General features: G+C 43.8%; 1 protein-coding gene across 5 annotated transcripts in view; it reads left to right on the plus strand.

Annotated features, from left to right (window-relative positions):
- SORBS2 (sorbin and SH3 domain containing 2) overlaps nucleotides 1-13,414 on the plus strand; it is a 155,691-nt gene that overhangs the window by 112,713 nt on the left and 29,564 nt on the right. For 3 of the 5 annotated variants that reach the window (XM_045588945.1, XM_045588947.1, XM_045588946.1), the window contains 5 exons: nucleotides 448-531; nucleotides 2,224-2,280; nucleotides 7,325-7,374; nucleotides 8,538-8,725; nucleotides 11,313-12,908. In XM_045588945.1, coding sequence (XP_045444901.1) covers nucleotides 448-531; nucleotides 2,224-2,280; nucleotides 7,325-7,374; nucleotides 8,538-8,725; nucleotides 11,313-12,908 — 1,975 coding nt within the window. The remainder of the gene's footprint in view (nucleotides 1-447; nucleotides 532-2,223; nucleotides 2,281-7,324; nucleotides 7,375-8,537; nucleotides 8,726-11,312; nucleotides 12,909-13,414) is intronic. The other 2 variants (XM_045588948.1, XM_045588949.1) reach the window with 1 other exon arrangement.

A 13,414-nucleotide genomic window follows, 5' to 3' on the forward strand; every position in this document is an offset into this window, starting at 1 on the left:
GACTGTCTGCACTGCAGACTGAACGCTGGGACCAGCCAGGGCAGATGTGCTGATCTCTTTCTCCCAACTCCTCCCCCCACCCCCAGCCCCACCCCGGGAGCTGGCTGCCCAGCAACAGCTGAGCGTGGCCTAAAGCCCTGGTGAGCTGTCAACGTGCCTCCTCGCTGTCACCGGCAGTTTCTCATGGGTGATGCCTCAGGCTAAGGAGGGATGCAGAAGGGTGGACAGAGGAGGCTGCCAGGGCCCTCGTGATGCCTTCGAAGCTCATCTCCATCCCCGATTTACCCGTTTTCCTCCACCCCCCCCCCCATCCTCTGTGGCTGAGACGCGTGGGATGAGAGCAGGTGCACGTTGGCGTGTGAATGCGCGCGTGGGTCATGCCACACAGCATCCTCCTCACCTCGCTCAGTGTGCCTTTTCCTTCCCTTTCCTTCACGTCTGCTCTAGACTGACCGCATACATCCCGATGACGTAGAGTTAGAGAAGGAGCCCTGGTATAAGTTCTTTTCAGAGCTGGAGTTTGGACGGCCGGTAAGTGAGGCTGGACTCTTCCCGTGAGAACACCAACCAGGGGGATGTGGCTTGACTCACACAACATATTGTCAGAGCGATTGGCGTCATGCAGAGAACGAACGTTGGGTGTGTACTTAGATGCACACTCAGCCCACAATCATTTCTGGACCACACGGGTAAACATGCTCAGACACGTGCTATGCGGTGTTTCTTTACCACTCAATCACCCGCAAGGCGCCCTTGATATCTGAGCAAATTCAAACTGCTGCGAGGCCTTGTCCTCGCACAGCCAGACCATGGCGGGTCTACAGAAGCTGTGTATTTGTTTACAGTCCACTTTGGTCTAGTTCACTCAGAAGAGCATGATGGCTTGATAACAACAATAAGTACTATTCGCATAGCCCTTGTTGCTGAAGAATCGCCAAGCACGTGGCGAGGCTGGGTCTGCAGGCATTTCCCCAGGGAGTCCTCACAAGGCCCCTCAAGAAGGAGAAACCAGAGACCAGAGGGGCTACGTAATTTGCCCAGGATAATAAGTGACAGAATCAGATGTCAAGCCCAGTCCCATCAACCAACCAACCAAACAACAACAAAAACACCTCTGGACAATTCCCACAGTGACCTCCTGCCAGAACATCCCCACTATGACACACCTCTACTCTCAGGGACACAAGGAAAGGGAAAAGTAAGGAATGATTTCCAGTCTTGCTACTGGAAGCCACCTCCCCAAACCCCTGCCAAAGGGAACCTTCTGGAAATCGGTCTGTGTGGTATAAAGAGTCAACAGGCCTCCAATAAGCAATTTCCTTCATCAACTCAAGGTTTACTGTGGAACTCTACCTACCAGCAGCAGTGCCTGTGAGGCGTGTCAGTTCCATGTTGTTGATGCATTTCCTGGTGTTTCTGAATTTTAAACTCTCAAAGAAAATACTGTTTATTACGCCGCATGGAATTTTACTAAAGACCAGGGAATACAATCTCTCTCTTGCCACATCATAGGCTGATTTATATGCTCAGGTACTACGTCCTATATTCACTCCTGGTTGCATGTAGTAATCCCCTTTGCCCTTTAAAATGCAAAGGAGACTGGGTTAGAACTGGACCAAAAGTGGCTGTAAATAAATATACACCGAAGAATTTTTCCTAGACTGTCTTATGCCTCATAAAGAGGCATAGTTTTTCCTTTTTTTTTTTAATTTGCATCCTAGCAGTCACATCAATGTATTTTATTTCAGAGACAACAAATTCTCTAGCTCCATGTGGCACGTATTCTCATTGTTGATCAGTATATGGGGACTGTCCCAATTTCTGTCCTGAGCCTGTCAGCAGCATTTTTCTAGCATCTTTCCCAGCCACCCCAGAAGCTCACAGCATGCTCTCCACGTGCCCACTTGCTCCCTTAATGTTTCTTTAATCGCCCTCGCCTTCCTCCGTGCCCCAAGACTAGGAGTGCTAACTGGACCTGATAAGCCGAGTCTATCGATACACTAATCACACCGCCAGCGCTTGAGATCAGTGACAAACATAGCCCTCCTCCTCCCAGGCCACCCCCACGGCGCACCACGCGTGTCCCTCTGTGTGTGTACCTGATGCTGTCGCCACTCGATTTCTAACTGTTGTCACCTTTTCCACATGTCCATTCCTTGCTGCCATTGACTGTCCTCCATTCCATCTCTACACTCTGCTTCTGTGGTGTGCACCGACACCCAGCCTCCTAAAAAGGCTCTGGACTATGTTCAAGACCATTCTCCTGGTGTTCCCAACGAGGTAAAGACAGATTCCTCTCCTTTTCATGTTTCTCTCTTAGGGGCTGTTACTGCGATCCCAAATGTCTGTCTGTGTTTTACAGTTCCCGAAGTGTCTAAGCTATTTTTGAGCTCCTACCTTCGCCTCGTTACGTAGTCATACTCCATGGACAAGAATGATACCGTGTGGGCTCTTTCTGAAAAGTGGGCCCTGCTATCCAGGGGAGGAGGGGGTCATAGAACACCAAGCAAAGTGGTCTTTGTGCGAGTATTGACCACCTGCTTTGATTAGACTAGGGGTGTCGAACTCAATCAGAGAAGGGGCCAAAATCTAATATCCAGCCTAAATCACGGGCCGAATGGTTTACTGAACAGTCATAAACTGTCATTGTGATGGAAACGCAGCGGAGTGCAGTGATGACAGCGCGGTGCGGGCCACATTGCAAGGCCTGGCGGGACGGATTTGGCCCGCGGGCCTTGTGTTTGACACATGTGGATTAGACTAACATGCCCCCAGGAGGCTTCTCAGAGCCAATTAAGCACCATGCCTGGAGGTGCAAAATGAACCTTTAGGTTCTTAGATAATCAGATGGTTAGGCCCCTTATAGTCCCAAAATGCACTGTAATTGTTTCATTTTCCTAAATGCAATGTATGCATGTTAGCATCGGACAAAATCAAGAATAGGGCTGACATGCATCAGAGTAAGTATTGAATGTAAACTTGAATTGAAAAAAAAATTTAAAGCTAAGAAAAAAAAAAAAGGAATGAACAGGGCTGACAAGTAACTGGCACACACGTTACAACTTCTGGGTCCACACCGACAGGCATTCCCAATCCTTCTCCACCTGTAATCCACACACGACCTGGATTACCCCTGGAGAATGACATGAAATGCATTTGCCTTCTCTCTCTCTCTCTAGAAATGTTCATCACCGTCTGCTAGGTAAAATAAACTTATGCCCGGCAATGTAAAATTTTATTTGAATTGGTCAAAGGGAAATAAATAATCCAGAGTCAAAAGCTTTTTATCCTGCTCTTTGCAAAGAAAAATAAAATAGCTTGGAAAGCAGATTTAGGACTCATTAGCAAACAAGCAAAAGTGACGGTCTTGCTAAACACCAGTGTATAAACACTTCTCTGAAAACTCTTAGAAGCAGCTAGGACGAAGGGAATAAATGGGTGTTTGAATAGTAGTGTCTCTGTGGTCCTAAATAAACATAAAAATACTTAATATTTCGTCTTCAGTGAAAAGTCTTAACTCAGTTAAATACGTGCAACTAGAAAGTAAAATAAAGCTACTGGAGTGCCTGTGCTGCTGCAAGCAGTACTGACACACAGTGGTAAAAACTGGAATTGCAATTACAGTCTCCAAAGGAAATAGCCAGCTTACCAGAGCTTCCATTCCCCTGAGCTATGCATCAGTGTATGTTAAATAGAAGTTATGCAAATATTTAGGCATTTATTCAATTAAGAGTAAAATAGAGTAATCAGGAACATTCAGGGTTAGTGAGTTCAGTCACTTCTAAACACTTTTTTTTTTATAAATAGGCATATGATATAAAGTAAATAAAAGTATTTCAATTATATTCTGGAAAGAAAAACAAGTATATTCTTATGCTTCCTTGACAGCTGAAGGAAAGGTGTCAATTAAGCACATGGATGGCCCAAAATTTTATTTTGGAATTCAATTTGGTCAGATATTTTTCTCAGATATTTTGGCCAGATATTGCTTGGTTGTTTTTAAGGCAGTTGGTTCATTGACCACTGAAATAGAATTTAGAGATAACCATATCCAACTCCCTTATTTTTCAGTCAAGAAAAGTAGAGCTCAATAATTTTAGGAAGTAATGTCCAAAATCACATGGTAAGATGGTGACACATTAAAAATAAAACAGACCTCATAACCTTAACATACCGGCTCTTTCCTTTACACTAGGGGTGTCGAACTCAATCAGAGAAGGGGCCAAAATCTAAAATCCAGCCTAAATCGCGGGCCAAATGGTTTACTGAACAGTCATAAACTGTCATTGTGATGGAAACGCAGCGGAGTGCAGTGATGACAGCGCGGTGCGGGCCACATTGCAAGGCCTGGCGGGACGGATTTGGCCCGCGGGCCTTGTGTTTGACACATGTGCTTTACAGCATACTTCTTAGCACTTCCAGGAAATGGATTTAGAGCTCAAATCTTTTAGAAACAAACTATAGACTTAAAACTATTTCCTATTAACTCTTGATTTCCTATTAAATTCTTGGCCTAAAAATAGTAGAAGCTTAATTCTGTGCATTCTATATTGGTATGGTAATGGTTATGTTGATGGTTAAATTAATTTGCCATTACTTCTTTGGGATTGAGAAAGTTGTATGATCCTGAGAGCATATTAACTATGTTACTAGTTTCACATCATAGTTATTTTCAGAGTGTAAAAAATACTTTGATAAGGTACTTTAATAACTTGTGTCCAACATTTCTATAAAAATTTAAAGTGATAAGACATTACCTTCACTAACTTTTATCAAATGTCTAGCACATGCCACAAACAACATATCCATAAGTAAAACTGAGAAACTGGCATTAATGAACAATAATGAACACATTGTGGACCTGTAGTTTTATTGCTAGCTTTACCCAGTGGCCAGGTAAGTTTCTATTGAACGAGTACAAAAAATGTTTTTTGTATAAATGTTAAAGGCATGCTTTAAAATTAAATGCCCATTGCACTTTAAAGTTATTTATTACATGTTCTTACAAGCTAATGGCTTTTTAAGGTATGATTGGCCACAAGCTTTAGAGCAGGAAACACGAGAATTCTCGTGATCCGTCCGCAATGTGTTAAGGACTTTTAAGCACGTATAATCACATGATCACTTAACAAAAAGAGTGGTTCGGTGACTCTATGTTATTAAAACGACCCTTGCTTAGGTGTGTTAAAATAATGGTCACATCCGAATGCCCAGCCGATCATAAGAGGTAAAGCATGTTGCCTCCTTTCTGGAGACAGTTTCCATTTCAGTATGAGTACCCTTCATACAATCTCGTACAAGGTTTTCTCTTGGTCATTACCTAGACTTTTTACCGTTTCCTTTTAATACTACACCTTTTCCTTTGAGTATACAGAAAGTCACACAATCCATTTCTGTTTGTTTTGGATTGTGGAAAAACCAACACAAGGAGGAACTGTAGTTTCTTAGCCCAAGTCTAAAACAATCGGAAGTGTAGAGCCTTCACTTCCTGTAGGATGCTTTAATGCATATGACAATATTATTTAGGCTCATCCCAAGCTGGCAATCCAAAGTTTCTGACCACTCCAGGGTTGTTCTAAGAGTGCTCTGAAACTGACACTTTCTGAGGACCAGCTGTGGTTTGTGGTTGTGTGTCCCAGGAAGGGAGCCATCCATACAGATGCGACGTTCCGAGGCTGTTGGGTATCGCTCTTCTGCAAACATAGAGAATTCATATTCCTAAATCGAAATATTAGTACATGGCTTTATTTATTTACTTGTTGGTCTTCCTTCTTAATTAGTATTTATTTTTCCACCTTTCCAGTGTCTGATTCAGAGTTGAGTTAAAATAATCTTGTAAAGTTATCACATCAGCAAACCAAACTTTTTTTTCCCCTAAGTTTATATTTATTGAGAACCTAGAAATCTGAATGTTTTTTAGGAACTAAAAAAATATTACAATATGACTTTTTTCCATCTATTGGGGGGACTATTCTTTTGCAGAAGATGCTTTTGTTTATTTCTGGTCAAGATTCCATTCTCATTTAGTAAGATGGAATTAAAAGAAAATATTACTTAATAGAAACAATTTTATATTCTGCTTCATAAAAGGGCTTGTCAAACTGATCTACATAAAGAATCTCAAAATTATATACATATATTTTAACTGTTTAATTGGTGCTAATTTACAAATAGAAACTACAGTTATAGAAATAGTTCTTCAAGTGTTCAATTTTCACTAAGAAGGTTTTAATCTAGTAAAATATTTCTTATAGGTAAGAACTAAAGATAAAATGTGTCAAATTCTGCATTTTTGGCTAGCATTTTTAGACATTCATATAGAAGAATATTTTCAAACTAGAATTTCAGTTCTTTATCAGACCAGATGAAGTGATAAAGAAGTTTATTTGTGATAAAGAAGTAATCAAATAGTACTAAAGCCAAGACTATTTAATACACATTTTCCTATACATTCTAAATATCACTGTCACCTCCAGCATTCTAGAACCTGATTTTCTCTTACCTTTTAGATATTTTAGCAATTATTCCAGTGGGTAGCCATTGGAAGTGAAAAATTCTTATATAACATTTTTGCTTAATATCTATTTCACTATACTGTTCAGAATGGAGCATGAAAATGGTGTGTATAAAAAGCATTTGGAATTATTTATCAGTTTTTATTTCCTCCAATCATGGACAGCTGATCAAAATGTTAAAAGTCAACTTTTTTAAGGCTATATATTGGTTCATTAACTCATTTATTATAAACTTACCTGAAAGATGGTTAACAATTTAAAAGATGTAATAATCTATACCTGACTTGATTTCATTTCAAGCCAAATTCTGTGGTTTTTATCAAAATGTTATGTCTATGTTGACAGATGAAAGATGTCTCAAGTTCAGCTTAAATTTTAGGTTTTAAAGATAACACTTACAACATGACAAAAATTTATTTTTAAAAAGTTTATGCTTTATAAGGATTGAATGTCTACAAAGTTTTTTTAAATCTTCAAACCATTCTTTATGTAGGAAATTTCTATTTATAGCCAATTTCCAACATAAGGAGCAGTTACTGATTTTTCTTTCTTTTTTTTTTTCTCCCAGGGAGTGTTTAGGTTGTAATGTGAGTAAAACAGAGCAATACAGTGCTTTAAATCAGAAGAGAAACAACAGATGGGAAGAAAATAGAAACCCTGTGGCACGATTTCTTTTGGAGACATTTTTTCTGATCATAATAAATGCTGTTTTTAATCTCAACTTTGGCAATATCCTTTGTAGCATACCTGATTTAATGTTCATGGACAAAGTACAATTTTTTCACGGTACTATTCTTCTGTCTTAACAGGCCTCCGTGTATCAATCCTCTATAGATAGAAGCCTGGAAAGACCCAGTAGGTAAGAATGTTATTAGGTTATGCAGCTGGAATATTGTGTGCCAGTGCTTTCTCTTTCAGTGAAACAGCAATGGGGATCACGCATTATGTTTTTCTTTTACGTACCATACTGCATGAAATTGTTTTGTTTCTGCATCATTTTATATGATCATATTCAAAAGTTTATAAAAATCAAGGGAAATATTTCTGGACTCCTTTACAGACTGAGAAATTCTACCCTTCCCTGTCTCCTCTATAACCATTTCTTTAAATGGGGATTATAAACATCTAATTTTTCAATACTGTTATATGACGCATTTAATACAGGAGTGTGCAAAAGTAGGTTGACAGCTATAATATGAATAAATAATAACACAGAATAAACTGTTTTGTATTCCCACACCTGAAAACTACTGTTGCCTATCCCTGTATATTTAAAAAATTTTATAAAACACATATGTGTTCATTTACTCTTACCACACAAATTAGAATTACTGTACTGCCAATAAATAAGGACTTACACTATATACCAAGCATTCTAAGTACATAGGCATATTCAATCCTGAAGACACCACTGTACTTAAGTACCATCACCCCCATTTTATCTCTGAGTATGCTGACACTCAGGCTCCATAACTTACTAAGTTTACACACTTGACAAGAAGCAGAGACAAAGTAAACTTGACCCAAAATAGCCTGTAACCAACCACTAGTCCTGCCTTAAAAGTCTGCTGGGGTATGTTCTGTTCATGGGCTTTGTACATCATACTTACTTTAAAATATTACAGAAATTCAGGCACAGTTCAACAGCATTATCGAATAACTCAAACTCCCAGCCACACTTTATCACCAACAACACACATTTTCATAACATAAATTTCCCTTTTCTAGATTTCTCTCGGCGTAAGTAGAAGACTTTGTAAACTGGGCCCATGAGTGCCATCCAGTGGTGGTCAGTGTGCTTCGTAGCAACTGGTCATTCCCGGATGTCTGCTGTTGGGGTCAATTTGCCTATTACCTTTTTATTAGATAGGATCGTATTTAACATCAAGGAACAAATTCCTAAAAATGCAGTTTGGGGGTGGAGGAGAAGGGTTATAGCACTTGCTAGCATATCCCACCGTCTTTCTGGTTCACGTTAACCCCCTCCAACACCAACCAAACTGCAGTGGTTCCTTCTTGCAGCTCTGCAGGCCTGGCCAGTGACTTCCGGAAAAGGAGGAAGAGCGAGCCAGCCGTGGGGCAGCCGAGGGGCCTGGGGGACCCAAGGGCGAGCAGGACCAGCCCCGGCCGGGCGGACCACCCGGGATCAAGTGCCACCCTGACCCAGTCTTTCATTAGTTCTTCCCCTTCCTCCCCATCCAGAGCAAAAGGTAAACAGCAGTGAATAGAAATGTAAACACGTTGCTAGTACATGTTTTAAGCTGGAGTTCCCTGTGAATGCTGGCCCAGGGATAACCATTCAGAGACAGCATTTCGATGAACTTTTGGAACAATAGCTTTCTTCCTACACAGACTAACTCAGGTTGAGCCATCCAAGTGGCATAAAGGAGTCTATCTTCTGTTAATGCTTTTTTCCTTCCAAATATGTCGTTTTTGGGTGTGTTTTTTAGGGAGGGGGGAGACAAATTCAAAGTATCAAATAGTTTACTGGCAGGCTAAGAAAGGATTACATTTGCAAACACTTGCATATTATCAACTTTTTCTAATGTTCTACAACTAGCAAAATTAATCAAAGTTACAGAATAGGAAGTAGAAGTAGCAACAGAGAACATTGTTGCCTAAAATGAATTGGGCTTTTTTGTTATTATTTAATTCCTGATAAAATCTGTCTAACCTGTGAAGTCATTTCTTTAATCACCTGCTCTCTATTTCGGTCAATATGCATATATACAGTAGGATATCCATCAATACCGTGTTCAATCCATGATGGCACGGTGGTAAGAATGAATTGGTTTTCAGCCATAATTATAAAGCTTAGACACCAACAAGCCTTTTTCCCATATGACCTTTCTCTTCTCCGGAATCCAGCAAGCTGTGCTGAAAGGGGGCACGTTACTCCTTCATGTCCCTGACATCCTGTTGCATGCACTAGTGCCACCATAACAGGGATGTTGCTAAGAGGGAGACTGAGGCTTGACCCAGTGTCACCTGGGTCTATACCAAATCTGGGGCTCCACAGTCTCCTCCCACCTGCTGAGGTTGAGACAGAACCAAGAAGGAATCTGAAATGTGTGAAGAAAGCGGCCTCTCACAGGAGTTTCCGTGCAATAGCACCGATTCCGCCACATCTACCCAGTGCAGGCACTAACAGCGTGGCCACGTGGTAGTTCAAGGGGAGAGGGAGCTGGTTTGCATGCAAAAGATGGGCTGGTTTTTATGCCTAGAGTCTGGATAGACAGAAGACACCAGCTCTGCTCTATAGCCTAATAAAACTGAAAACTAACCAGAAGTTTGGGGGTTGGGGAGCAGACCCTTTGATACCTGTCCTCAAATTAGCAAGGTTGCCTTTATCAGAGTCTGCTCATTGATGCAAATGAATGTCTTAAGATAACACACAGGCACCCAAATGCCATTAGTCTTTATGCTTGGAGACCACCCAAAAGCTAAACGGATTGATTGACTTAGCTGTGTGTGTTCCTCCTAGGGAGTGTTAAGCCAGCTTCCTTTCCCAAACCCTAGCTATCTGCTTTTTATGTGCCTGTTTACGTTCCAAGAAGTTGGAAAGATTGCAAGGCAGGTGCTCAACAGAGTTATTTTCTGCCACTCGGTTTATTTCTAAGGAGAAAATGTCTCCTCAGATGGACTTGGCCTCTTACCTATTAGTCAATTCAGCCAAGCAAAAGAAAAGAGTTTTCCCATGCATGCTCCGAACTGAGGCCATGCTGAGCTCTGTTATCAAATGGTAAACGAGGTTTTAAAAAGACCCTCCCTGGGGAAAGCAGGATGCCTTTACCTCTGGTGAAAGTTTCACATCATATATACCCAGCCATGCTCGTGACAGCCTGCCTCCCAAAAGGTTGTAGGTGGAGCGAGTAAAGAGGTAAGTTAGTTTTGTTTAAAGACATGCTAGTTTGTGTATTTTTCCCCCCCTCTGGAAAATGTTAGCAGCCATAGTTCACAGTGTCTTCATTTTGCCATTTTGGAAAATACTTCATCTTACAGCTTTTCCCAGCTAGTGCCCATGAAAAATTAACTAAGGCAGTTGTGGAGTTTTAATTAAATGCAAATTTACAAGCTACGCTTTACCTTTCTATTATAATAGTATATATCAAATGAGATTCAAATCCTGACCCTATTAACTTGATTAGTATCTATATCATTTGGGGCATTCATTATTAAACCCTTAAATTGCTACCAGGTCATGCTATTAACGTATACAATACTCTACCATATTTGAGGCAAATGATATTTGCAGAAATATGTATGAAGTATTCAGTAGAGGAAAGAGGTCTTACTAGCTATTGGTCATATTAGCTATACCAATGGTGGGCAAACTCATTAGTCAACAGAGCCAAATATAAACAGTACAACGATTACAATTTCTTTTGAGAGCCAAATTTTTTAAGCTTAAACTTCTTCTAAAACCACTTTTTCAAAATAGACTCACCCAGGCCGTGGTATTTTGTGGAAGAGCCACACTCAAGGGGCCAAAGAGCCGCCTGTGGCTCGCGAGCCGCAGTTTGCCAACCACAGAGCTACATCAGTGATGTTTTATGCATGGTCTTGTCAATTCTAATATCTCTAAAGCTACCTTCAGTGCAAACATAGTATCGTGCCTTAGGATGAGACCATTTTCTCCGCAGGGGGAGCTTGGAGGGTAACCATGTGTCTGTATTAATCCCGCTGCTTTCTCTTGCTGCCTGTCTGTCTGATGCTAACTGACCTGCTCTCTGCTCTCTGTGAAACTTTTAACCTCTCCGCACGTCTCTCTCCCGCCACGCTGCTCTGGATTGAAAGGTGGGGATGATAGCAAAATGTGTGCACCCCTTTGCAGCTGCTCAGGGCCCCGCGGCAGCCCCTGCCCGGAGCTAGACGGCTGTCCCGCATACGGACAGCACCTGGACGTCCCGCGCGACTCGCAGCGGGCCCTGGCCTTCAAGAACGGTTGGCAGATGGCCCGGCAGAACGCCGAGGTCTGGAGCAGCACCGAGGAGGCCGTGTCCCCCAAAATCAAGTCCCGCAGCTGCGACGACCTCCTGAACGACGAGGACTGCGACAGCGGCTTCCCCGACCCCAGAGCCAAGTCGGAGAGCATGGGCTCCCTGCTCTGCGAGGAGGACCCCCGGGAGGGCTGCCCGGGGCCGTGGGCACCCTCCTTCCTGCCGGAGCCCAGGGCCGGCGGCCGGTCCCGGCTCCGCCACAGGCCGGCCCACGACGCCCCGGGCTTCCTGAAAATGTACAAGAAGATGCACCGCATCAACCGCAAGGACCTGCTGAGCTCCGACGTGATGTGCTCCGTGAAGTCCAGGGTCCTGCAGTACGAGAAGGAGCCGCACGCCCGGGGCCTGCTGCCCGGGTGGAGCCAGGCCTCGGCCGACTCCGAGGTGCCCAGGGACATGGTGCCCACCCGCATCTCGGAGTTCGAGAAGCTGATCCAGAAGTCCAAGTCCATGCCCAACCTCGGGGACGAGATGCTCTCCCCCGCGGCCCTCGAGCCGCAGCTCCCCGGGCTCTGCCCCTCCAGGCGGTTCTCCGTCGAGTCCTTGCTGGAGGAAGACCCCCCGAGCAGGCACCCTGGCCCGGGGCCACGGGGCTACACGTCGAAAAGCCTGGTGCCCATCCACATCGAGGTGACCAGCGAGGAGCCGCCCAGAGCCCAGCTGGAGCTCTCCGACAGCGACCAGGACGGCGTGGTGTCCGAGCACAGCGACTGCGTTCACGTCGAGGGCTCGTCCTTCTGCAGCGAGAGCGACTTCGACCACTTCTCCTTCACGTCCTCGGAGAGTTTCTACGGCTCCGGCCACCACCACCACCACCACCACCACCACCACCACCACCACCGGCACCTCGTCAGCTCCTGCAAAGGCAGGTGCCCGGCGTCGTACACCCGCTTCACCACGATGCGAAAGCACGAACGCACCAAGCACGAAAGCACCGAGGAGCCCAGGAGGCGGGACCCGGACCCCGGCCTGTCCAAGCTCGCCTTCCTCGTCAGCCCCGTGCCTTTCCGGAGGAAAAAGCATCCGACGCCCAAAAAGCAGGCGGGAAAGGCAACCTGCAAAACGGCCGTCTTTGAGGCTCTGGACTCGGCCCTCCAGGACATCTGTGACCAAATTAAGGCCGAGAAGAGGAGGGGGAGTCTGCCCGACAACAGCATCCTCCACCGTCTGATCACTGAGCTGCTGCCGGACGTGCCCGAAAGGAACTCCTCGCTGAGAGCTCTGAGAAGGAGCCCCCTGCCCCAGCCCTGCCACCCGCTGCCCCAAGATGGTGCTACCCACTGTCCATGGTACCAGAGCGACTGTGGGAGGCCGCCTCCCAGTGCCTCTCTCCCAGACATGGACGCCAATAACAACTACCACCCAGACCTCGACAGTGCCCTGGGTCTGCAAGGTGGACCAACCTTCCTTTGTCTCTCCTGTGGTTCCGATGCCCACCCTCCAGCTCTGTCGTTTTCCATCCCCACATCTCATCCCTCCTGAGCTGTGAGCCCACCTGGGACCACTGCTGTGCACATGCGCCTCACCGCATAGATCTCATCTTTCCATGTGATGGTTGGACGTGGTGTGTGTGGCGTGACTGGATCACCAGTTCACAAAAATTTACTCATTTGAAATTGAAAGGGAAAGTGGTTTTGTAGCTCAATGGTAGGGTTGAGACAACTGTTAGTTACAATACAACAAAAAATTAAACATTTTACCAATTTTAAATTATGTCAAGACACCCCGTAATTGACTAGTAGTCTCCTTAAGAGATTAACACCTTTGCACTAGATTTTAACTAGCCACTAGTTTTTTCCTGGGGTTTTTTGTTTTGTTTTGTTTTGTTTTGTTTTTTTAATTTGTCATCTTCTGTTTTTATTTTATTATTTTTTTAATATATTTTATTGATTTTTTACA

This window comes from Pipistrellus kuhlii, unplaced genomic scaffold (genome assembly GCF_014108245.1).
Source record: "Pipistrellus kuhlii isolate mPipKuh1 unplaced genomic scaffold, mPipKuh1.p scaffold_m20_p_3, whole genome shotgun sequence".
NCBI lineage: Eukaryota > Metazoa > Chordata > Mammalia > Chiroptera > Vespertilionidae > Pipistrellus > Pipistrellus kuhlii.